We start from the raw sequence: 27,117 nt of genomic DNA on the forward strand, positions 1-27,117 counted from the left end.
AAGGCTTGAAGCAGTGGGAGGCCATCATCATTAGACCATTCCCACACCAAGGGAGCTCATGATTCTAGCCCCATATTTCAGTTTGAAAGTCTCTAATTTTTTTACTCATACAACAATAAGGGAATCATAAGCCTTAGCTCTTGTGTTAACACAAGTACAGGAAGTGAAAAGGGACTCTGATAGATATAATTATAATTCGTGTATCTAAACAGGTGTGTTTTAAAGCTAGAAAGATTCAAGAGATCTATGCCAAAACAGCAGAAAGGATTGGATGAGGAAAAGAACAGATTCATCGTTTCCCCCAAGTACTAGAAACATCCAGCCCAAGTAACTGAACATTAACCGAAAGCTTTGATGCGCCAGAGCAGCCTACATGATGGCATCCCTGTCTCTCATAGCCACCAACAGATGCAAACTCTATCCTGGATTTGCGTAAAATCATTTTCTTGTTTTTCTTTATAGTGTTACTTATACACCACCTCGGCATAGTCATCAAGAGTCCTAACTTCAAAATAATAGAAGTGCCTGCTTCCTTCCTCATGCCTCCTATCAGGAAATCCAATGCTCTTCCCTGGAGGGGAATGAATGGGGATACAGAGACTAGGAGAGCTACTTGAAACGAGCAGTTCTCAGAGTGTGGTCAGAGGTTTCCTGGGGCCTCTCCGGGAACTTTTTTGGGGTGTGTAAGTTCTTCCTTTTCTAACCATATTTCTGTGCAGCTAAATCTTCTTCATGTACTTCAACTACAACGATATATTGCATTAGAGTAAATGAAAAGCAGATCTGAAGACCAGGCTGTCTTCTATTAAGTCAGACATTAAAAAGATCTGCAAAAATATAAAACAATGTATCTCATCAATTTTTTGGTTTGGAAAAATGTATTTATATTGCAGAAAACGGTTATGTATGTTAACATAGAATGTGATCATTGTTATTTTTAATATTTTTAATAAATGTTTTTAAAACTTAAAAAAACAAAAGTGGATTGATGTTGTCACAAAAACCCCTTAGGAATGGCTATGGGACATACTTTGTTTTGTAAAGTATGCCCACTAACCAAGTATGTCCCAAATTGACACTGTCACAGTAAGCACTTTGGGATGGCAGAGAGAATTTCAAATGGTGCTCTGTGTTGTAAGTCATTGGATACTCTTTAGTCTACAGGCTAGAGGGGCACACACAGCACCAACAGTAGCCCAAGCTGTGTTACATAACATTTTTACAAGGGCTCACATTTTTACAAAGCGTGCTTCACCATAAATGTCCAAGTGCGTTGAGGACCTAAGTTAAACTTGATTCAATATCATCTGCAGCCCAGCTCTGAAACCGTTAAGATATTTTGCATCATAAACTAGTGGGTGACCAGTGTCCTAAACATGAGGTAAGAGCCTGAAAGGGGAGTTTAGGTTTTCTCCACTGGGCAACTAGAAACCACCAAAGAATCTGCTGACAAACTACCTATCTAGAATGCCTCAGTTCAACTGTCCTTGGATTTGTAGTATAAGCAAAAGTCAGGGGATTTGGCTCCAGTTCTGAGTCTGTGGGCCTAAAGCAGGTCACTTACTCTCCTGGGTCTTGGCTTCCTTCTCTGTCAAATGAAAGAGCTGGATAAGATTATTTCTTTAAAAATCATTCCTGCTCAAACACTCTGTGAAAGTCCAAGCAACAAAAACCCGAAGGCAAAGGCTAATTTTGCCTCCACAGCATCTAGGACAGGGTGTGGCAGAATGTCAGGGATCAACATGGGTTACTGAGCTGTAAACAGTTGACAAGCACCATAGCTAAGGGGTAATCTTAAGGAGGAAGAGGGCAACAGGAAGAGGAAGTAGGGAGCATCAACAGGGACATCCAGGATGTTGTTTTTTTTTTTAATTATTATTTTTTTAATGTTTATTTATTCTTGAGAGAAAGACAGACAGAGACAGAAGGTGAGCAGGAGAGAGGCAGAGATAGAGGGAGACACAGAATCTGAAGCAGGCTCCAGGCTCCAGACTCTGAGCTGTCAGCACAGACCCTGAAGTGGGGCTTGAACTTACAAACTTAGATCATGACCTGAGCTGAAGTCAGACGCTTAACCAACTGAGCCACGCAGGGGCGCACAGGATACTTTAATCCAGATTTCAGCTTCTGGGTAAAATGTATGACCACCACTAATACTGAAGGGGAAAGAACCCATTTCTTTAGGTTTAAATGGGGGGGGGGGGGGGACTTCATTTGAGTGATCAAAAGAACATGGCGACAGTGAAAAAAGAAAGAACCAAAGCCAGAGGGAGTATTCTTGAGGCTCAAATAAACCCTACTTCTCTAGAGACCTTAAGAAATGCCTTCATCAACAAGGGGAGGTAAAAGTGCTACCAATTCACCCAAACTATCAGAGATAAGAATATAAAGATGTCCACGAAGTGTACTGAAATTGTACAATGACCCCCACTCTAGAAATAGCAGCTTATTGCTTTAAATCTATAAAATGTGCTAACATTCACATGGTTCTATTTATATCCTGGGCTTAATATGCATTAAAGTATGCATCCTCACAACCCTATAAGAGAGATACAATGATCCGCATTTTACAGATGTCACAGAGATATAAAGAAACTTGCCCAAGGTCTCAGAGCAAGTAAGTAGCAATGCCAGAATTTTTAACCTGCTTCAACACTATGAAATTGTATTAGTGATTCACCTCAGCATTTCTTCCATATAAACAAATGTTCGTTTTTGTCTGGTTTGCTTGACTCGTGTCTCACTGTCAATGAAGTGGAAGGTTAGGTTTAGGATAGTCTGACAAAATGCATGCCAAGCTGGAGAGTTGAACCGTGGATGGAGGAGCCCTGGGGAGATGGTCATGCTCTGAGTATCAGCAAGACACCTGCTTTCCTCGTGCATGCTCTGTGTGGCTGCCTCATATGCATGCATGTGTCTCATGAAGACATGCCAACAAGGTCCATCCAATCCCCTTAGTGATTGGATCCCCAATCCCATACAGCAACATGGAGTTTTGCCCTTGACCTGAGTGAAGGTGCTAGAGAGCCAGGTCATAGCTTGGGAGAAATTGGCCCATTCCTCACCCAGGCAGAAGGTAGCAAAGAAGGGTAGAGAAGATGGACCCTTGCAAGGAAAGGGCTTTGATTTGTTTTTAAAAGTTTCAAGCAATAAAGTCCTGCAAAATCTTCTTGCTTCCACTAAGAGCAACTAACTCAGGGCATGCCAAAAGATGCTTGACCGAGCCTGCTTTTCAAGTAGAACAGGCACACTCATCGACTCCAGGTACTCATCGCTCAGTATCTTCACAACTACTTTTTATTTCCAAAAATGTGTAACAATCACTTTTGGATGGCACATAGTTCAGAAAGAATTGAACTCAAATCTTGATACCACTTACTTACCAGCTGTGTGAATTGGGCAAGTTATTTAACCTCCTAGAGTCTGTTCTCTCATCTGTAAAATGGGATAATTATGGCACCTACTCGTAAGTTTGACTAAATGAAATGATGCATATAAAGTGCTCAGGCACAGTACCTGCCATACACGGAGTATCCAGTATTATTACTTATTATTATTACTAAGAGAACTTTTTAAACCTGGAAATAACCCACTTGAAAGGAATATTAAAAGGGGATTTCTCCCCCACCTCCAAACTGCTAACGTAAAGGCCCTATCACTAACCCAAGCTCCCTTGCTTGTCCTCCAGCTAGCTCAGTGTGTACTCAACTGTTAATTACAAGTTAGGTGTTAATTAACTCATAAAAGTCTCTTCAAGTCACAGAGCATTGAATGTCTGCATCCCTCTAAAAAAGGCTGGATTCTTGAGCTCTGTTACTTTTCACGTCCTGGGTTCCGAGCTCTTCCCTTTCTGTCTCCTCTTTGAGTGGTTTCTAATTTATTATTTCAGGACATCTCCCACTGGATGAATAGACTCTGTTTCTTAACAGTTGCTACATTCTTGTCCCCTCTAAACCACTGAGCAAAAGACAAAACAGTTGTTAACTATAATTAAATGAACTTCTGTGAAGAGTGAACTAGATTTCTAAAGCAAGACCCAAAATACAAACCAAAAAGACGATGACACATTTAAAGCTTCTGTACAACAAGACACCAAAAACAAAAGTAAAGATACATGGCAGACTGGGAGAAGATTATTTGCACATATAAAAGGATGGACGTCAGCAAAATAGAAAGAAATAGCCCAGCTGGGGGTTGGGGGGGGGGGAAGGGTGGAAGGCAAGCATGTGAATAGGTTATTCACAAGAAATAAGTACAAATGGCCAATGACCACATGAAAAGATGTTCAGCCTCACTATAATCATGGCAGTTAGATAGCCTAACCACCTGAAGATTATTGTATCTTGCAGTGCCACCGACCATCTTGACTTAAGAATTACTTAGGAAAGTAATTTCCATTCCTATATTTTAAAAGGCCTATTTTTTAAAGGACCATGTAAAGCTGGACAGAAAAGAGGCACTGTAAGTACCACCTGGCATTTCATACCCAGACCCTCACTGGCTCATTCCGATATGCTTTTAAGATGAGCAGTGTATCACCAAATATCCCCACAGTCATGACCATGTTAAGGTGGCTCTCTTTCCCCCACTTTCCCAAGCAAATACTACCCCTTTAAGTAGCTCGTAAAAGTCTTGGTATATTCACAAGTGTTATGCTACACTCAGACAAGATTCAGTGATCATAATTAAGACACATTTAGCTAAAATAATGAACTTCAATACTCTGTTACAGAACAACGCATAAAATGATTTAAGTTTTAAAAATTGTGTGATCTCTCACCAACCGACATCTCAGGCAAATGTGCATGAAGTCTCTGGTGCCATTTTTAGATCTAATTTAATATTTAAATACCAATATCTTAAGTGATAGGCTTGGGAAAAAAGAACTCTCTGAAATTAATATAAAAAACACAAAGATGCATAGAATAGTGTGATAAGCATCAGCTACAAGTCAGTCACGAGTAAAAAAACCCCAGCTCTGCAACTGCTGAGGCAGGTTGCTTCTAAGTCCCCTTTTCTTTAATTGTAAAGTAGGGATAGTATCGATATTAAAGGTTTGCTATAGTTTCAACTGACATAATAGAAAGCCCCTGGTATAGTCTTGACCACTGAGCAATTTCATAGTAGACAACATTTAAAATATTTATCAATTTAATGTCAATTCTGCTAGCCATTGAATACATTTATATGATACATACATACAGATATCACACATAAACTTTAAAAAAATGTGAAGATTTGTTCTTCCCATGAATCCTGTATCCTCACTTCTACAGGATAAGACATCTATGAAAAACCACTTCTCACTCTATAATCTCCAGCATTTCCACCAAGCATGTTGGCAGTTCTCAGGAAGGTAGTAAGTAATAAAAACACTCCAAGCAGCACACTAATTGCTACACAGAATAGCTTCAGGGGTTGTTGCCATACATATAATTTCAATAATTAGGAAAAATAAACCCAGGGAAGACCCTGAACGCAGCATCAAAGAGAACTACAAAGAGAACAACCTTTACCATTTCCCAAGGCTGCCTCACCCGGTCACTCCACAATATTTTCTGATGAACAGGAGCAAATTATCTTATGCTTTGTCAACTCCAATTTTTATGGTCTGAGCAACCCCGGGCTGAGACAAGAAACAGGTGAAATGAAAATTAAATCTTCAGCCCATTGCATTTGTGTTCATTTCTTAGCCCTTCAAAGCTCCCTCTTGTCAACCATTAAATAATGCTGAGAATTCCTGGGGAAATTTAGCAGATCGTTAAATTCTTTGTTCTGTAATCTCCTTCCAGGATGTTATGCCAGTTATTTTTACTGATTAAGTCCACTATACAGGCAGAAAGCCTGGGCCTGTTACTGCACAGTTATTTTTGATGTATTTACTGAGGAATTCCTTTTGCCAGGCACTATTCTTTGCTGAATGGACAATACGAAAATGAATCAGGCATGAAAACTATGGTACAACATACCTGCTTATTACAAGAGCCTAAGATAAATGGGAATTCAGAAAGCTGTCTTCCAAACTCTGCCTGGGTGAAGGGAAAGCAGAGGGGCCTGGAAAGTCTTGAAGGATGAGTAGCTACAGAGGGTGGGAAGAGGCTAGGAGAAAGGCATTTACATGAGGTGCAAGACAGAGTGTGAAAAAAGGGGACGTATGGTGCCCAGGGCCCTGCAAGGAGGCAGGCCCTGCAAGGAACTGCAGGAACCAGTTGAGGATTATGAAAAGAAAGGCATCAAATCATGGAAAGACCAGCATACCATCCTGGGGAGGTGAGCCTTCATCCTGAAGAGAACAGTAGGGAAGGGTATTTTTGCAGAAATAAATTAAGAGGGAGGAAAACAGACTCAGCCTGTCCGACACTTTTTTCCTTCAGAAAACCTTTACCCCAATAAAAAGGCCCTTTAGTTCTAAAGTTTAGTTCTGTAGTTCTTTTCAAGAACTAGAGTAAAGCACTCGAATTTAAAGTAATAGTCAAAAGGGGCCTGAAATGTCAGAAGTGAATTTCTAACTAACCCTCCAGTTCAAAGTAGTACAGAAAAATCGCATTTCCAAGTGGCTGTTTGTGATGGCTCTTTAGCTGTATTTATTCAGCTGTGGGGCACTAAGATCTTTACGAACCATGAATTTTGTAGAGTTTGGCTTTCTCCAATTGACTGGGTTTAGGTTGGATTTCTGTTTTCTAATTTATTAAGAAAAATGAGCATATATTAAATATTAATTCCCTTGATGCCTAAAGTCAAAAGATATATTTCATTTTGTCAGCGGTCTCAAATATGATTCAGAGGTCATAATATCCTTCAAATAAATTTTCCCCTATCAGAGGAAAATGTCTCTTATTTTATACTTAGTTTTGTAATCCCCAAAATACTAAAATGCCACGTCTTTTACAAAAGTTGTTTTGAGAAAGCCAATGTTCAGTGGATTCAATTCAGAAAACTAGTAGAAGAAAAGGTCTAAAGTTTATGACATTTCTTTCTGTGGGTCCATTTGCTCCCCCCACTCCTCCACCACCAAATCACAATTAGGCTTCAATTTCAGTAACAGGGCAATGTTTTCAAGAGTCTCAGATCCTCAACTCAGGGTGTAATATTAATATAACTGCATACCAAAGTATTGTGCTGTTGACCAAGACAAAATGAAAACCATTCTCATTTCAACTGACTTCTGGTGGCCTGAAAAATCAGAAACAAATCCAGCATCTGACTTTGGCTTGGTTGTCTTTTCTTCAAGGCGAAGGGAGGCTTTTCAAGCCAAACATAGCACGTGGGGGAAAGACTGTTCCACATATGCACACAGAGCTTTCAATACCACATTTCTCAGTAAAAAAATGCTCTAGTGTAACAATGTTTGAGCAGGATAACATGAGAAGGGCTGAATGGTCGATGACCATGTAAAATGTCAACCATGCCTTTAGAAGAACAGGAAGCTACCCCAATACTCATCACCCTTTTGCTCAAGCTACTGTCTTGAAGCATATGACACTACCATTTTTGTAGTTGAAACAACTGAAATCAACTATTTCATGTGGTTCAACCCACCACTAGGAAACTGCAGAAAGGTAATAAATCGCCACATTTTCCTGTTGAGTACCTAACTGGTTTTTGCTTTCTAAAAATAGTATGGAAAGGTAGGCTTTTGGAAAGAAGCATACGAAAACTGACACAAGAACAGCACCAGAAATTTTAACAATAAAAATGTTTTGGGGCGCCTGGGTGGCTCAGGCAGTTAAGTGTCTGACTCTTGATTTTGGCTCAGGTCATGATCTCACAGTTCCAGAGATCAAGCCCCCTGTTGGTGTCTGTCAGTGTAGAGCCTGCTTGGGATTCTCTCTCTCCCTCTCTCTGCCCCACCCCAACTGGCACACACTCACTGTTTCTCTCTGTTAAAAAAAAAAAAAAAAAAAAAAAAAAAAAAAAAAAAAAAGTTCTAACAAGGACAAACTAAATCTACTGCCTAGGAAGATCTTTTCTACCTATTCTGTTTACTAAACATCTGACTTCTTTGTTTTTCTGAAAGACTGTCTAATTGCCACAAATAAATCCTGGAAGACACATTTTCCTATAGGCAGGAAGAAGAAGAGAGGAAAAGAAAGGAAGGGTTGGGTTCCTGCTGGACAGGAAAGAGTTAATGAGAACTTTCAGCCTCAGCCCAACTCCCCAGGCCTCAGTTTCCTCATCTCAAAGGAAGGCCCTGGATTGGGTGACCTCTGAAGTCTTCCTGGCTCCAGCACTAACAATTTATTGGGATTTGGTAACAGACCCTATTCTACCTATCTCCACTTGCATTTCACATCATCCTACTGCCAAACTCATAAATAATTTCACAGCCTGTAAGGAACAGCCATTAACCGTCATTGGACCTAAACCAAAAAGAAAAAAAATCCAACCCCGTTCACTATATATAGCACACGTTTTTGCAGAGGGACGTTGGCACTGGACACCAACACTCAAGAGTCCCCCCTGCTCTCTCGTTGTGGGCCCTAGACACACTGCAACGAGGTCCTGCTCCTCCCAATCGGATCTCCTACAGCTCAAACCTGTTAGGAGATACCCTGTTAAGGAAACCATTTTCCTTACTGCCTTCAAGTAATTGCTTCACTTCTGTTTTAAAAACAAGCACCTTTTCTAGAAAAAATGCTTTACTTATTCAAATGTGAAAGCATTTAAAAAGACACCCCCCCCCCCAAAAGTTAATGGCTTCTTTATTCAAATACAAGAAAATATAAATGAATTATCTTCAATGGAAATCAGATTGCTGACTGGCAGTCTCAGCCCACGAACATGTTTATGTGGCCCACACAGTATTTTAAAAATATTTGACTTAACTGCCAACATTTTCAGATGGGGAAATTTCACCTCAAACTCTAAATGTCCGTGTTCTTTTGAAAAACTGAAAACTATGGCACCACTGAGGACCTCATTTAGCCAGGTAGAGCTAAGAGGCAGCACACGTTGGCCCATTTACAACATTTAACTGAAGAATCTGAGAGTTGTCCTTTTCGGTACTTTTTTTCCCTCTCATCAATAAGCCAAATAATGAAGCTGGTCAAAAATGGTTTATTTATATCTCTCCCTTACTATTTTACCATGCCATAAATAATTCAATCCAGAACCAAACTGAGGCCTATCAAAGCTGTGATAAACCACTGTTCATTAACTATTTTAAAGAGAATACATAAGGCCAACTTCTATTTTTTATTAATGTGATGGCTACATCAAGTTGAGCACTTTTCTAACTGTAATAAAGTGTAAGCATTAATTGAGACTTAGATTACATGAATTTATTTTCTTTTTCAAGATGTGTTATTGCTGGGTTTAAATTTCGTTTTTTTTTTCTAAATCTGTGAACTTAATATAATAAGAAAAATCTGCTACTCATACTAATATTTCACCCTCTTTGCTGAAAATGGTTGCTGTATTTCCCAATCAGGTCATGGTCATTTTACAAGCCTTACTAGTTACTTGTTTTTACCCTGCATGAAAAGGACAGTGCGTGTGATTTGACAAAACATCTCCCTAAGTCGTGTTCTTAGCCCTAATGTGGATTCAAATATTTCCTGTCAAGTAGAGATAAGAAAGCCCATTTCACTGGAGTATTTGCAAAAAAATGGCATAAATCATGAGTCACAGTAACATCAACACATAGGGTATTAACCAACTATTCGCTTTCTCCAGGAACCATGCAATAAAAGCAAACTGGACGAAGCTGCAATGTAGATGCTGAGATTAGACATAGCTCTTCCCTCTCTCCCAGGAATGTGGTTAACAGAAGCTCAGGGAACAACTCCTGGAGAGTTAACTATGGAAAAGGAATGGCATCCTGTTGCAACAGTAAGCTTGCAGTTGTTCAGAATGTTGCTGAAATTTTTAATAGCTCTTATTCTGAAACATATCATCTTTTTCCATCAATAAAACAGCTGAGCCAAGGCCTGGGCACATTTCTGATGATACAAGATCCTTTACCATCACAAATTCTTCCTCTTAAATCCTAAGGTCCAAATTTAGAATATACATATTCTGCACAATATCATAAGGAAGAAAATCATTATTAGCTCCTAAATTCAACTACAAAAGCACAGTAACAATTCTTGCTTTACGTTGTGAAGGAAGAAAAGCACTTTTAAATATCAATGACGCAAGCATTATTTCCTTCAATGTGTCCACATGATCAAAATGTGCTTGCTACAAGAGTTTCTTTTATAAACAGAAATACAGAAAATAAACAGGCATTTCCTATAATAATATACACCAGTAACAGGCATAAATTCTCAACCCATAAGAGAAAATTTTATGTTATTTACACAAACATTTCTCTCCAAAAGAGTATCTATAATACCTCAAATAGACTTAGAAAAAACATGTCTGCTCTAAAAGAGGCCCTAAGAGTCTGCCGTTTTAAAAAGTAGGTAAGCGTGACTTAATGCTACAGTTTTACCTCAGCCAGTCAGCTGATCAGGCCAGGGTGACAGACCAAGTGCTGGGCCACTCAAAGGGAGCTCAGAACAAGCTACTCCTCTCTGGAAATAAACAGTCTGAGGAGATTGGGCTAAAGCCAAATGATTCTCAGCTTGCTTTCCACCTTTAAAAATCCTATGACTCTATTGCACTGTTGGCATTCAATAAGGTTCAATGATAAACGCTGCATATGAATGTTTAAATGATGAAATTATCCATGAACCCGAAGCTCAAGAAAAGCACATGTAATCAAGCTTGGGGCAGTAACTGTTCCATCTATGCACTCATGCCTGGCCATTCATTACAATGATGGTGATGATGAAATATCTCAACCACAGAGAATATCACTCATCTATATACTCAGTACCTATCTTTGACAAACTATAACTTTTACCATCCATACGCTTGACATTTTTTTGCCCTTTGTTTTAAATCACAAATTCACTTTGAAGATCCCTGAATACCTCTTCCTGATGCCATGTTCCTCCTACCCCCAGGTCACCAGCATAGCTCTTAAAACTAAATGAGATCAGACTGAGCCTGGGATTTACTCCAAAATAACTAGGGGCATGGGGGGGGGGGGGGGCGCTGACTGGCTGGAGCAAGAGCATATGACTCCTGATCTCAGGGTTACAAATTTGAGCTTCATGTTGGATGTGGAGATTACATAATAATAATAATAATAATAATAATAATAATAATAATAGTTTTTAAAAAACAAACTTGGGGTGCCTGGCTGGCTCAGTTGGTACAGCATGTGACTCTTGATCTCAGGTTTGTACATCAAAGCCCCAAGATGGGTATAGAAATTACTTAAAAAATAAAACCTTGAAAAACAAACAAGGGCGCCTGGGTGGTTCAGTCAGATAAGCATCAGACTTGATTTGGGCTCCGGTCATGATTTCACGGTTTGTAAGATCCAGCCCCACATAGAGCTCCGTGCTGACAGTGTGGAGCCTGCTTGGAATTCTCTGTCTCTCTTTCTCTCTGTCCTTCCCCTGCTCTCTCTCTCTCAAAATAAATAAACTTGAAAAAACAAACAATTTGGGGGGTCGGGATGAGGAGAGAGGAGGTTAGAGAGAAGGGGTAAGAGATGACATAAGAATGGCCTAGGTGATAGGATAGAAGGGTTGAGTATACCTTCTCTCTTGTGTAATGTTTGGAATTTTTCTTAATAAAGTTTTCTAAAATATGAGAAAGAAATATCAGATTATAAATACTTCTAGACTATACTTCTTGTTTTAAATTTTTTTTAGTTTTTTAATCTTTATTTGTTTTTGAGGGAGAGAGAAAGAGACAGAGTATGAGTGGGGGAGGGGCAGAGAGAGAGGGGGAGACAGAATCTGAAGCAGGCTCCAGGCTCTGAGCTGTCAGCACAGAGCCTGACAACAGGGCTCGAACTCATGAACCATGAGATCATGACCTGAGCCAAAGTCAGATGCTTAAACTACTGAGCCACCCAGGCGTCCCTTGTTTTAAAATTTTTAAATTTTTTATTTTTTTAAATGTTTATTTATTTTGGAGAGGGAGAGAGACCACAAGCAGGGGAGGGGCATAGAGAAAGGGAGACAAGAATCCAAAGCAGTCTCCATGCTCTGAGCTGTCAGCATAGAGTCCAATGTGGGACTCAGACCCATGAACCACAACATCATGACCTGAAGTAAAGTTGAACGCTTAACAGACTGAGTCGCCCAGGTACCCCTAGACAATACTCGTAAAGTTCACTGTTCAACATGGTAGCCACTAGCCACATGTGGCTATTTAAATTTAAATGCAAATTAATTATAATTAAACAAGATAAAAAAAATCTAATTCTATGGTTGCACCAGCCCCATTTCAAGTGTTCGATAGGTACATATGGCTAGTGAATACATACTGGAGAATGCAGTAATAGAACATTTCCATCATTGCAAAAAGTTCTGACAGCATTATTCTGCAGACTAGGGTTGTACCTCCATTTGGAAAGAAGGTATAACCAGTAGTTAGAAGACTTTAACTTATTTACCATGGCAAGTCTGAATCTTGATCCATCAAATAGGAGCTGAAGAGCTTGGGTTCAAGAACAGTGTCTACTCAGACCATCTCATAAGAAAACTGTAAAGATCGATGTTTACCCAATGAAAGCTAATCAACAAGAAAAATGTGTGGAATTGTACAATTTCAATTAGGACACCACTGTAGTGGGTGCAAGGAGTTCAATGGCAAAGGCAATGTGCAAATTAGCAACATTCCAAATGTATGTTTAAAGACAAAAAAAAAAATCTGAAAAATAATTCCAGTTTTAGTTTGAGAAATAACACATTTCAGTATCCAATTTTTCTCCTCCCACTCCCTTTATTTTGGAAAAAAAAGCAAAGGATTGGAAAGGCTTTGAAAACAAAGACGTATATAATAAACAATCAAGTCATTCCAAAAGGCAGAGGTACAGACCTATATCGCCCACCCCCAAAAAAGTCAAAACCAACCTCAGAGTGAAAGCAAAGGTAAGAAATTTGGGGAAAACTGGAGAATGAATCTGTTTGGCTTGTGGTATTTCCAAGGATGTCCCCTACATTATCAGAAACTGCCTATGGGATAGGCTCAAAGTAAAGAGATGATGTGAATAACTCTGATGAGCTGAAGAACTTTCAGGCAGATACTTAAGTTAATCTGGGCCCATAAAATTGCTGAACATTAGCTCACAAGAAGTTGCCTCAAAAATTTTTACCTGATTCTTCCAATCTATGCAGTATAGGCCACAAAATTTCTTTTTCAAAAACAGTTTTAAGCTTTGGCCCAAGTTCACAGTTCATGTATCAAAAACGTTTTCCCCCATACACTCTGTATCTAGTTTCTAGATTATAAAATATGTAACTGACTTGAAATGGGTACATTAAAGACATCACAGGGGCGCCTGGGTGGCGCAGTCGGTTGAGCGTCCGACTTCAGCCAGGTCACGATCTCGCAGTCCGGGAGTTCGAGCCCCGCGTCAGGCTCTGGGCTGATGGCTCAGAGCCTGGAGCCTGTTTCCGATTCTGTGTCTCCCTCTCTCTCTGCCCCTTCCCCGTTCATGCTCTGTCTCTCTCTGTCCCAAAAATAAATAAACGTTGAAAAAAAAATTAAAAAAAAAAAAAAAAAGAAATCACACAACAAAGTAAGCACTATACATTCAGAGACAAGTACTTCCATCCTGAGAGACTGTGGGTTCCTCTCCAATGAAGTAGAAATGAAAATTATAGAAAAGATTAGATGATGCATCCAGTTTTCTTCTTTTCTGAGCATAGCTCTTAATAGTTTGAAGTCTTCCCTCCAATAAATAGTAAAACCCTGATTAAAGAAATATCAGTTTGTTCTCAGCGTATTTTTTTTTAATTCTAGAGGAATTTGGTATGTTACCAAGTAACATTCACACTCCCTCATTTGCATAAGGTACAAGAGTCCCAAACCAGGAAACAAGGTGTTTTCATCAAAATGCAGAGGCCTGAAACTAGGGCTTGCACACATAAAGCTCTTTGGGGAAATGATCCAAAGGAACAGGAGTGGGGACCGAGAAGTATGAAACAGTGAAGGAGGCACAGTCATCCTAAACATACGTATATGGAGCTAATCACACTGTGGGCTGAGGCTAGGGCCCATGTGGGACCCCTCTGAGGAGCCATATATATTGTGCCTCAGAATTGTCCAAAGTTAGTGACAAAAGAGAGAAGTATTTGTCCACCAGATTCCATCCCCCATCAGGCAAGTGTTGGCCCATGGGATGGAAACACCCTTGGACAGCCAGATGTGTACATAGGTCAAAATAGTGAAGCAGAGCCCAGGTGGCTACAGCAGAGAAGCCTGGGGGAGAAAGCTATAGATATGTGGTCTACACCTGCCTCAAACGCACACAGCAACAGCATGAATTACATAAAGGTGGACTGAGAGGAAGCAGGCTGGCACAAGTCTTATCCAAAGGATCAATTTTGTTCATTCAGTCACATGTTTATTAACCAGAGGGGAAGGTGGCGGGGGGTGGTGCACAACACAGTCTCTCCCTGCAAATCTGGAAGTAAGGCTAAGAATACATGAATGTGGTCAAGGCTAGCAGAACATATGTTTGTGGTAATGAGAGATTTTTTTTTTTAAATGTTTTAATGTTTATTTTTCAGAAACAGAGAGTGAGTGGGGGAGGAGCAAAAGGAGAGGGAGACACAGAATCTGAATCATGGCTCCAGGCTCTGAGCTGACAGCACAGAGCCCCCACATAGGGCTCTAACCCACCAACTGGGAGATCATGACATGAGCTAAAGTCAGGTGCTCCACTGACTGAGCCACCCAGGCACCCCTGAGAGATTTTTTTTAAAAACATTCACAACTATATTTGATCATTCCTGTTTATGTATGTATGTATGTATGTATGTATATTTATTTTTGAGAGAAAGAGAACACAACCAGGCGAGAAGCAGAAAGAGAGGGAGACACACAATCCAAAACAGGCTCCAGGCTCTGAGCTATCAGCCTAGAGCTGGACACAGGGCCTCATCCCACAAACCACGAGATCATGACCTGAGCTGAAGTCAGATGCCCAACCAACTGAGCCACCCAGGTGCCCCATTCCTATTTATTTTAAATAGGGTCTTGAAGAAAGGAGTGGTGAGGGTTGGGGTGGAGACTCCAGAACACTATAAAGGTGACACACGAGCATTGCAGGCAATCACTGCTGCAGGAATTCAGAGACAGAAAAATTACCAAAACTTGGATGGCGAGTCAAGGCTTCGAGGAGACAGTATATTGGATCTATGCCTCAGAGGTGTGCTCTGATTAGAAAAAGGGAAGACTGCATTTTAGGTGTGTGAGAGAAGGGGCAAATGTTCACTTCCTGCTGGGGTGGGGTGCGGTGGGTTGGCAGTTCTGGCTGGAGCCCAGTCTTTGGTATAAAGTCATTATTAGTTCCATATTTATTTCCTTTTTATTGAGGATGAATGTTTCACACATCACTGAAAGCACTTTGTATGTCTTAACTTATTTAATCCTACAAATCTTTGAGGAATGTACATTATTTTATAGCTGACGCATGAGATGTACACAAGGTATGTAACTTGCCTAAGATCACAGAGATGGTTAAATGGCAGAGCCGATACCCTAGAACCCAAGCAGTCTGACTGCAGAGCCTATGTTCATAATCCAAATGTAATATAGTACTACTGCCTCTCAGTGAGAGAAAACAAAGCAAGAAAGAGAAGGGTGCCATCTGATGCATCTGCATTTAGGAACAGATGGGCTGGGAAAGGACAGATTTGGAAGCATCCCAAGGGAAATAATTCTGTCAAGCAGCTGGAAGTCCTAATGGCCTCAAAACCATTTCCCAGAGAGTACAGTCCCAGAGTTGGGGCCACCAGAGAACAGCACAGAAGGTCTTTCAGAAGGTCACCACCCATCCCTTACTTAGTTAGGATGCTACTGCAAACTCACGGTGAGTGAACAATAGGAATAATCACATCCTCTGCCTTCAATTCATTCTGGCTTCTTAACACACACACACACACACACACACACACACACACACACACACACTATTCCTCAGCATTCTACCATGTCCAACTAGGATCAGAACAGGACAGAGAGAGTGGGAAAAATCATTACAGACTGGGAAAGACTTTTCAAAAATAATGAGGACCCTTGGCTCCGTAGCAGATTCCCTGACTAGGACAGTATGGTGAACTGTTACTATTCAAAATAACCACCCCCACCCCAGCCCAGGACGGGGAATTAAATCCTCATTCCAGGGCCCTCAAGTCTTGGTCAATTGACTGGCAAAGCCACTCTTTGCAGAAGGATTATCCATCGCCATCTTGCTGAATTTAGGAGTGAAAATTTACTTTAGCCAATGAAATTCATGTAGAAGTGACCCATGGTAAGAGCTTGATAGTTCAGGGGTCAGTATATCTTTTTCCTCTGCCACCAGACTGGCAAGGTCCAGATAGAGGACCTGGATCCTGGGGTCAGAACAGCATGGAGATCTCGGAGGATGAATCAAAGATTGTGGTTAAGAAATAAACCTGTGTTGTGTAAGCCACCAAAATTTGGGACAAATGCGTTACTTCAGCATAGGTTAGTCTAACAGACTGACACAAATTGTAGCATAAGTTAGTCTAACAGACCAACACAAATTGTAGGTCTATATGTATATTGGTCTAAGAGCCTTGGTTCTAAAGCCTAGTGCTCCCAGTAACTGGCTGTACACATTAGGTGTTAGTTTCTTTGTTCCTCAGTTTCCTTGTCTATGTTACTTCTTGGGAATTTTGTAAGGATAAAGTGAGATAATTATCTTGACAATTCAAATAAAATTTAAAAATCAAGATGCCAAGAAGGCTTGCTGTGCACAGAGGTTTTTGGTTTTTTTAACTTAATTATAGTTAATATACAATGTTACATTAGTTTCAGGTGCACAACATAGTGATTCAACAACTCTATACATTAAGCTATGCTCACCGTAAGTGCAATTACCATCTGTCACCACACAACACCATTACAATATTATTGGCTATATACCCCATGCCGAAAGTCTCATTCCTGTGACCCATTCACTCTATAACTGGAAGTTTGTATTCTCTTCATCTCCTTCACCTATTTTGCCCATCCCCCAACCCCTTCCCCTCTGGCAACCATCAGTTTGTTCTCTGTATTTATGATTATGTTTGGCATCTTGTTTGTTCATTCACCTTGTTTTTAAGATTCCACCTAAGTGAAATCATATAGTATTATCTTTCTCTGACTTATTTCACTTAGCATAATACCCTCTAGGTCCATCCATGTTGTCACAAATAGCAAGATCTTTTTTATGGCTGAGTAATACTCCACTGTGTGTGTACACACACACACACACACACACAACTTCTTTATCCATTTATCAATGGATACTTAGGTTGTTTCCATATCTTGGCTACTGCAATAACATAAAGGTGCATATATCTTTTTGAAGTACTGTCTGTATTTTCTTTAGGTAAATACCCAATAATGGAATTACAGGATCATATAGTATTTCTATTTTTAATTTTTTGAGGAACCTCCATACTGTTTTCCACAATGGTTGTGCCAATTACATTCCCACCAACAGTGCATGAAGGTTCCCTTTTCTCTATATCCTTGCTAACACTTGTTATTTCTTATTGTTTTGGTACTGACAGGTGTAAGGTGATATCTCATTGTGGTTTTGATTTGCATTTCCTTATGATTAATGATGTTGAGCATCTTTTCATATGTCTGTTGGCCATCTGCATGTCTTCCTTGGAAAAATGCCTATTCAGGTCCTCTTCTCATTTTGTAATTGATTTTTTTGGGAGGGTGTTGAGTTGTGAAAGTTCTTTATATATTTTGGATATTAACCCCTTATTAGCTATTTCATTTGCAAGTATCTCGTGCCATTCAGTAGGTTGCCTTTTAGTTTGGTTGATGGTTTCCTTTGCTGTGCAAAAGCTTTTTATTTTGGTATAGTCCCAATAGTTTACTTTTGCTTTGTTTCCTTTGTCTCAAGAGACATATTTAGAAAAATGTTGCTAAGGTCAATGTCCAAGAGATTACTACTTCCTTTAAAGAGTTTTATGGTTTGAAGTCTCACATTTATGTCCTTAATCCCTTTTGAGTTTATTTTTGTGTATAGTGTAAGAAAATGGTCCAGTTTCATCCTTTTGCATGTAGCTGTCTGGTTTTCCCAGCACCATTTATTGAGGAAACTTTCATTACCCTATTGTATATTCTTGCCTCCTTTGTAATAGATTACTTGGCCACATAAGTATGGGTTTATTTCTGGGCTCTCTATCCTGTTCCATTGATCTATGTGTCTATTTCTGTGTCAGTACCTTTTATTTTAATTACCATAAGTTTGAAGTGCATCTTGAAATCTGGGATTGTGATACCTACTACTTTCTCAAGATTGCCCTATTTGAAGTCTTTTGTGATTCCATACAACTTTTAGGATTATTTGTTCTAGTTCCATGAAAAATACTATTGGCATTTTCCTAGGGATTGCATTGAATCTATAGATTGCTTTGGGTAGTATGGACATTTTCACAATATTAATTCTTCCAATCCATGAGCATGGTATATCTTTCCATTTGTGTCATCAATTTCTTTCATCTTTAAAAAAAATTAAAAATCAGGATGCTGAACAGCTTCCTGTTCACAGATGGTTTTGGTTAAGCCTTTTCCTTTCAACAGTAGGTCTGAGTAAATGTAATGGGCACCCTTAATGATACTCACAAAATTTATATTGACAGGAAAACAATACACAAAAGGATGAAGTGAATGAAAAGGTGTTAAGTCTTAAGAAAACCATAGCTTTTAATAGACTTTACTCCTACTTTCATAGAATCCTATGGTTTTTTTAAATATTCTTTATGGAGAACACTGTTGGACACTTGTAGTCCAAGATAGAAGGGGTCCTACCATTCTTCCACCCTTTAGGACTCACTTGCTTCAATGTTTAAGAAAACAAGACTTTGTAGTTCTACATCTTGAGGAAGGCCTCAATACAGAAGACTAAACAGAGGAAGACCTATACTGGGGATGTTGTCACTGGATCCCTCCTCCTCTTTGTGTGTTTCCTCTGTCTTCACTTCCTCTATTCTTAAGGATGCGATCTGGTCATGAAAGGAATCAACTCCTCTATCCTTTCTCATCTCCCCTCTATTCTACTGAATCCTGAAGAATTCAATACCCTGCAGACTTTCAAGGTCTTCTATCAACCAATTCCAAGAATCTGAGATATCTTAAGTTGGGGCACAGGGTGGGTAGGATATAAAATATCTTTAAAACTGTGTACAAAATATGCACGTGTCTTAAAGAATACACTGCATTATCCGGTTTCCTCCCACCTGCCTAGACCCACATCTATTTTCTCTACCCCACCCTGAACAGTGACGTCGTAGGTGGATTTTCTCAAAAGGCTGTCTCACACCCAGAGCTTTGCAGGAGCTATTCCCTTGGCTTAGTACACTTTTCCACCTCATTTTCCTTACTCATCCTTTTGCTTCCTTACCCATCCTTCAGAGAAATTTTTAGAGAGCAGCAGGGATGGCATCTCAAATACTCAACATCGTAACTTCAGCATCTGCTCAGAGAAAGTATGAAAGAAATATCTGATGAAGCAGATGGATTAGGAAACTAAGAATGGCTATTGATGTGTTTAGGTTGTTGTGGGTTGTTTTGTTTTTCAATTTCTAAGCTATCTGTATTACTTCTTCTATAAGAAAAAACTTATGAAGAAAATCATAAATTCATCCCAAAGTAATGTTACTTAATTATCAAAACAGGTATGTGTATACACACACACACACACACACACACACACACACACACACACATTTTTTTTGGAGACATAATTCCCTTATAATTAATACTTGCTAGAAAATGGAGTTTGACATTACTTACTATTATTTCAACATTCACACAGGCTGAATGTCACAGATATATGGGTGTACTATCACTACAAAATATCTTTACTTCTCAAGTAGTTTTAAATTATAGCTATGAAGGTCAGTTACCAGAGCCAAACTTGTTCTTAACAAGTAGAATTTTTATATCCATTCAATCAAAGAGTCCCTTACATCTTTCTGGGCCTATTCATTTACAGATAGGAGTAGAAATTGTAACTGGGCTCCTCATATCATGCATTCACATGTGATGCCCATCTTCACATGCTTTCCAATTTCTTTAGGCTAAAAGATGTGACTTGCAGCAGGGCCACATAGCTGAGGAAGTTCCACATGGAGGAGATCACATCCTCGAGCATCTTCCCTTTTACCTCCTCAGAGTCCAGCTTTGGCACAAGCCCCTCAATCAGGAACATCTCGGCTTTGCTTCCCCAGCTTTCAGCTGCCATACTCTATTCTTTTCAGAGGCTTATGCTTTATGCTATGTATTTTTTCACAATTTTTAAAATGCAAAAAAAAAGGAGGGGGGCATGAACAAAGCTTCTGCTTGTTGGATACCAAAGACATTCTTTTTGGAACATGAAGCCTGATCAACCTCTTCATCTCAGCCTGCCCCTCCCACAACATATCACACTCAATCCCACACGGTCACAGTTCAGCAGGTGGACAGAATGCAACCACATAGGTCAAGTTCCTGCATCCTTTGACTTGAGCAAGACACTCACACTCAGTGGCATGGATCCTTAAAAAGGTGTTTCTAATGCCTTGGTTCTGGCATATGAGGGTAAAGACTCCTGATTTCTACCTGAGACTAGGCCTGAGAGGACACAAATTTGATTTCATATCACCCAACAAATTATTTTTAGAAGCCTATCTCTATCACCTCAGCCCAAATATTGGTTTTCATGTTCCACAGTGGTTGCATTGATAGGTTGCCAGCAGGCCTGAGTGGGTCAGAGGCAGTACTGCTTAGTTGGGAGGGAGTTTTCTGTCAATCTGGATTTAAAAAACAACAACCACAAAGCAGGTATCAATTATATTGTAAAGTAAATCTCCTTAGGGAACAGGATAGAAGCTTTGGATCTGCTGGGTCTTTGTTTAAATAATGGTTCACTTCACTGACCCCAGTTGAAACAGGTCTAGCTAGCACTATGAAAGAGTTTTCAATAAATTATAAAATCCAAGAGCAGCCCATACCCACCCCACCCCCAGTCAAGTTTAAGGTCCTATAAAGAGAAACACTGGCTTAGAAAACTCTATACCCTGCCCCACAGGAAGTCTAAACCCAAAGATCATTATCAGCTGTGGCATCATCAGTGGATATAAATACTAGGCCTTCTGGCAATCAATCAAAGTAGGACATCCAAATCATTCGCTCCTTTGTCTGGACACAGACAGAGGGTGGCCCCTTTGAAAGCACTAAGCATCGGTGTCAATTATATGGGTGTCCAAAAAGACAGGGTTTAGCAGACACACAGTTTGGTTTCTAAGTCACAGTTTTTAGGAGATGGGTTAAGCTTACTTGTGTAAATCTCACAAAGTTGATGAAAACGTGCTAACAATCTAATAACTCTTACATCAGGATGGTGGGGTATGGGTAGTTTTGTTCTTTTAATCAATTTCCACAGGTCTGTTTTTCATTGCAATGTAAACACTTTTTTTTTTTTCAACGTTTATTTATTTTTGGGACAGAGAGAGACAGAGCATGAACGGGGGAGGGGCAGAGAGAGAGGGAGACACAGAATGGGAAACAGGCTCCAGGCTCTGAGCCATCAGCCCAGAGCCTGACTCGGGGCTCGAACTCCCGGACCGCGAGATCGTGACCTGGCTGAAGTCGGACGCTTAACCGACTGCGCCACCCAGGCGCCCCTGTAAACACTTCATTTTTAAGGAAGATATTTTAAAGCATAAAAAAAAAAAAAAAACCTATAGCTTTCAAAGATTTGAAAAGGACAGATTACGATACCTCAAACACTTCGAGCATTCCTTAATAATTGCTTACAGAGTCTCAGTGTGTATAATTTATACCACTGACAGAATTTTAATTTTTAAAGACCTCCCCCTAGATGACAGTCCCTTTATCATTTAGATAGCCATCCCGCAGACCTTTTTCAGCTCCATTAAGCTTTTGCCAGGTACAAAAGAGCCAGAATCCTTCATGCAAGGACCACAGCATCAAGTCTTAGAAATGGCAATTTTGTAACACGGGAAAATAACGTTTCACTGTCAGTCCTCACCCTCCTCCTGCTGAAAACAGACCATATCTTCAGGAACCGTCTCTAATGATTCCCAGACAAGATCTTTACCTGCATCATAAGTGTTGACTCAGCAACAGGCACATAATTTCCTTTCTCCCTAAATGGCTTACATACTCCATACTCACTGAAGTTCATCACTTCACTACGCATAGACACTAAATCTCTCAGAAAATAAAAGCTCCAGGTAAAAAGAGAAGGTCTCTCTTGTCCACTGATATAACCCTGGCTCCCAGAACAGTACCTGGCACATAGGAGGTACTCGGTAAATACTTTTAAATGAGTGAATGAACTTGGTTTTTCCATTTCTTTTGGCTCCACAGATAAAAGAATAATTAAATAGGTTTCTTGAAGGATATCATGCGAAATCTCCATCGCTGCAAAAGTTTAAATACACACCATCTGTTAGGGATAAAGTAAGAAATATTTTTGCATTGGGAAGAAGGCTGAACTGAATAATCTCTTAAAGTTCCTTTCAACTCCTAGGCTATATAACTTGAACACCACACCTTAAGAGAGAGTGGATCAGCTACATAAAGCCTGATTCCCAGGTAGAGTAAATTACCATGTTCTGTTTAAAAGAAAGATAATAGCTGTCCTGGGACTTGGATGCAAAAATACTAACTCACCCAAAATGTGGACACATCCCTAAGGGAGAAATGCTCTCATTAATCATTAGTTATATTCTGAAACAGATGTGCTTTAGGGTCTTCTCAGAGCCAAGCACCAACACCATCCAAGAGAAAATGGAGACACTAGGGGTCGAGATTAGAACAAAAATAAACAGTATCACACTAAACTCAAACTTTTGTTTTCCAGCCAACAAATCAACTTAAGAAACATCTTAATTCAGCCTTAAGGTTTAAATGGTTATAACTGAATATAACCAATTCAAAAGACAGAAATACTGCATCTGCCATACAAGGTTTTTCCCCAGTAAAATCTCATATTTACCTAGGATATCACACAAAGACATTCAAGTTCAAGAATGCCTAACATTGAGAGCAAATTATTCTAACTGAACTTTCCTTCAATCTGGATGGGAGAGGCAGTTTGTAGGGAAAGGAGATCTATTCATGTTTCCCTAAACAACTTTTTTAAAAAGTCTAAATTCTAAAGGAGTAACTAGGGAAACTCCATTCATACATAGATCAACTTTGGAGTGGTTCTTTTCTCTCAACACACCCTTCCTTTCATTTGTTCAAATCAGAGAATAGATAAAGGGACAGGAGGGGCAGAGAATTCTAAGATGAAGGATGTAGTGTTGATCCCTTGGAGCAGGGTTTGGATAAATATGTATTCACGAGGGTTGTTTTGAAGGTAGGACTATAGGCACCACACTTAAGGCAAGAACTGAATGAACAAAGTAAAACAATTCAACAATTCGTTGGAAATGTATGAAAAGACTTTTCAACTTTGTAGTCAACTTTTGATCACCCAGACCACAGCTCAGTCCAAAAAAAAAAAAAAAAAAAAAAAAGTCTTGTTTTTAAACTGCAATTTAATCTTAATTCCAGTGACAACGGGGAATGTGCAGAGAAAGCAGTTACCTCCTCTGAACACATACTCTTTTTGGAATCTCCTCTATTATTTGAATAAGAGGTCTTAGAGAAGAATTCTGTGGGATTAAGCTCACATCTGGTTGGCAGACCTCGTGTTGGATATGATTATGGCCACACAACTAAATCTCAAATCCACATACTGTTCCTATTTAACTGACATATATGAACTAACTAATTTATAGAAAATGTGCAGCAAATTATTTCTTCCACCTCCCCCAAGCCTCAAGAATGCACCAGCAATAGGTGTTACTGAACAGCACCCCCCCCCCCCAAATTTGCATTCCTAGACACTCTCCAATTATCTCAAGCAGTTATCAGTTATTTTAGTTATGGAAATACGTGCCCTGGAAATAAGTACAGTGTGGGGACGGTGAGAGAGAAGGGGGTACTTTAACCAGATTAACTTGACCTCTCTGTACCTCAATTTCCCCCACCAGAAAAATAAAGGGATTAACACAGAGACTATGTAAATTCCCTCAGTAACAATAATCCAGGACCACTAATTATCAAGGGCACAATTTGTGTGCAAGAGGAAACCTGATTCTTAAGCGTCAGGTCATTAAATATTAGAGTATAAAATGCCCAAAAAACCCAGTTACACTTCAATAGGACCATACATAGCACATTGTGACAGTGGAGACCGTCTTTGAAAACACGCCTGCAGCCAAACCACCAAACCGAGTTAAAGCACGCAGAAGGACCCCGCGAAGTTCCCGGGGCGGGGTGGGGGCGGGGGCAGCAAAAGGCGCGTGTATCTGGAGAGGAGTTCGAGGAAGAGCTTGGAGTCCGAGCACAGCCTTGCATTCCTGGGGCTTCGGAGCTTCCAGTACGTCTGAAAGTCTCTCGTGTGGAACCACAAGACCTCTCAAGCCACCACCTGCGGCCACACAGTTGTGGGAGGGAGAGGAGAAAAGGAGGCAGAGCGGGAAAAACCTCGCTCGAGGCGCGCCCCAAAACCGGTGGTGCGAAAGTGGACTTCGAACATCGACAAAGAAACGGGGAAAGAGAAGGAAGGAGGACTCCGCCTTTCCCACCCGGCTCTGCTCCTTTCAATAAAAAAGGAAGGGCCGCCGCCGTCCCTCCCCCCGCCCCCCCCCACCGCCTTTCACCCTAGGATGCGGAGCACCGACTGAGACCGCACCCTCAAAGTCCGGCTCTGAATCGCGAGCTGAGTCTTGCACCCCACCAGGCGCTGCTCCTGCCCGGCTCTGAATTTGGGGCGGGAGCGCACCCTCGGTCCTTCGCTCGTCCCGAGCCGCGGGGCACCGGGTTCTCCACTCGCCCGCCCTAACCTTCCTCTTCCTCGCGTCCGCGCCTCCTCGGTTCGCCGCCCCCGGTCTTCTAACCTCGGAGCATTTAATACTTCCACCCACCACGACAAGGGGGCCTTGTGAAAACTTTGTGTGTGTGGCTAGGGCTTTTGTCCACATCCTGGGCAGGGCCAGGTCAGCCGGGTGGGTGCCTGGGGGTGTCCCGGCTCTCACGATGGGGAAGCCACCACGGAAATCCCAGCCTTTCATTTCTGATCCGCTTCTACGGCCGTGTGACAGCGCGCTTCGGGGAACAATTCCCATGCCCTGGTCGCCCCTCGGCGAGGGGGAGTCAGGAGGAAACCCCCGCACTCGGTGCCTCTCTCGACTGTCACGAGAGAAAAGGTGTGCACGCCGAGAGGGAGGCAGCCGAGAAATACCGTGCCTGAAAGAAACCCTTTAAAGGGAAAAGAGGGAAGGGGTCCTTTCTCTCCCACATCTCCGGAACCCGGGCGCGATGAGGCGATACACTGTTGCATCACGTAGTAGCCCAGCCTCTTGTCTCCTAGCCCTCCCCTCAGCTCCAGACGCGCGCCCAATCTCACGCACACACCCACAGCCGCCACCATCCGGAGCCCCCGCCTGGGCCCCGGTATTCCCCCCCCTCCCCCGGCACCCGCCTGAAAGCGGGGACCACCCAGTGCCGCGAGAGCCGCGGGCAAGGGTGGTGAGGCCCCAGCACTCACAGACGGTCTCCCCACGGCCACGGCCATCGCGGCTGCGGCTCCGACTCCAGCTGCGCCCGGGTGCTCTCCGCCAACACTGGCTGCTGCTCCCGCTCGGGCTCGGGCTCCGGCTCCGGCTCGCCTCCCCCGCGCCTCCCTCGCGGCTGCGCTCTGCCAGCACCCGGCTCCCGCTCGAAGCCAGCGGCATCTGCTCCCCCCACGCCGCCGCCCCTCCGGCTTTATTAGAGCAACATGGCCACCCGCCTGGAAGGGACCATTTGCTTCCCCGGGAAGGGGTGTGAGTCTGCGCGCCCGGGCTGAGGCCGTGGGAGGGGGGATGGCGTGCGGGCCTCCAGCCGGGGTCAGCGGGCTCAGGCCGCAGGACTCGCCCTCAGCGAAGGTAGCCGTGGGCCCCGAAACGACCCTCTCCAGTGCCACCGAGACTCCCGCAGCCTGTACTCTGGCCGCCACCCCCCCGCTCCACCACGTGCTGGAGTCCGAGTAAAATCCTGGGCGCGGAGGTCCTAGCCTCGGGTTCCGCCACGCGCTTCACCAAGCAGGAGAGGCTGCGGAGAAGGTGAAGGGACACTGGGGCTAGACGGGTCTGCGGGGACAGCATCTCGCGGCCAGTTAGCCCAGGGCAAGCACGCTCCACCCGGAGGAACCGGCTTGGAAGGGCTGTGGGCCAACCGGGGAGAGAGAGCGGTGGGCGACCGAGGTGGGGCTGGGCAGACCCCCACGAGGAAGCGTTGCCCCTCCACAATTCTTTTCATAAGGGAGAGACTAAAAGGCTGGAAGCTGTCCCTAAAGCGCGCGGCTGGGTAGGGGATCACATGGAGAGGAAGAGGCCATAGTAGTTGCGGCTGCGGACGACCCAACCACCGCCGGCTGGAGAGGAAGAAAAGGACGCCCCCGCTGGAGAATTCACGCAGCTGTTGGCAGCCCCAGAGCGTGGGGCCAAGGCCTTCCCCGGGTGCAGCGAGAGCTCGTTGGTCACCCGTGGGGGCTCAGCCGACCTTATTTGATTGCTGGAGACAGACCCGACGACGCGGAGGCGCGCGGGCGGGAGTGCGGCTGGGGAGGGGCGCGGCGACAGCGCCGGGCGGGTGACCGTGAAGTCGGCGCGACTCCGGCCGCGTGGGGCTGGAGAACTCCTCCGCTGTGGGGAAGGACTTGCGCAGCAGATGTTGGGGCGTTACTGCGTGTCTGTGTGGCGGACGGCATGGCAGGGTTCTGGCGCGTGCTGGGTGGCGAGGTGTGCTAGAGCTGCTGTAGGTGACCGCGGCCCCTCGTGGAGCGGGAGGGGCGGACCTCGAGGACGAGGTGATTGGGCATAGCAACCTGTCCGCGGCTGGATTGGAGAGCGGGGAAAGTGTGGTGCGGAGGTGAAGGGTGGTGATCAGCCCACGCGATCGCGCCCTCAGGGAAAGCCTGGGCCTATTGAATTAGGTGAAAGACCAACCGCCTGTTTAGACTGAGGC

General features: G+C 42.4%; 2 protein-coding genes across 7 annotated transcripts in view; both read right to left on the reverse strand.

Moving 5' to 3' along the window:
• SEPTIN11 (septin 11) overlaps nucleotides 1–26,611 on the reverse strand; it is a 95,794-nt gene extending 69,183 nt beyond the window's left edge. For all 6 annotated transcript variants that reach the window (XR_006296167.1, XM_043572420.1, XM_043572419.1 and 3 more), the window contains exon 1: nucleotides 25,658–26,611. Coding sequence is in view for 5 of the 6 variants with exons in the window: in XM_043572420.1 (XP_043428355.1) it covers nucleotides 25,658–25,684 (27 nt within the window). In the remaining variant the exon portion in view is untranslated. The remainder of the gene's footprint in view (nucleotides 1–25,657) is intronic.
• On the reverse strand, nucleotides 18,554–21,003 carry LOC122478766 (mitochondrial import receptor subunit TOM5 homolog). The gene has a single exon (XM_043572424.1). The coding sequence runs from the start codon at nucleotides 20,291–20,293 to the stop codon at nucleotides 20,105–20,107; it is 189 nt and encodes a 62-aa protein (XP_043428359.1). The 5' UTR covers nucleotides 20,294–21,003; the 3' UTR covers nucleotides 18,554–20,104.
• Nucleotides 26,612–27,117: the final 506 nt, after the last annotated feature.

Source organism: Prionailurus bengalensis, chromosome B1, assembly GCF_016509475.1.
Source record: "Prionailurus bengalensis isolate Pbe53 chromosome B1, Fcat_Pben_1.1_paternal_pri, whole genome shotgun sequence".
Classification (NCBI taxonomy): Eukaryota; Metazoa; Chordata; class Mammalia; order Carnivora; family Felidae; genus Prionailurus; species Prionailurus bengalensis.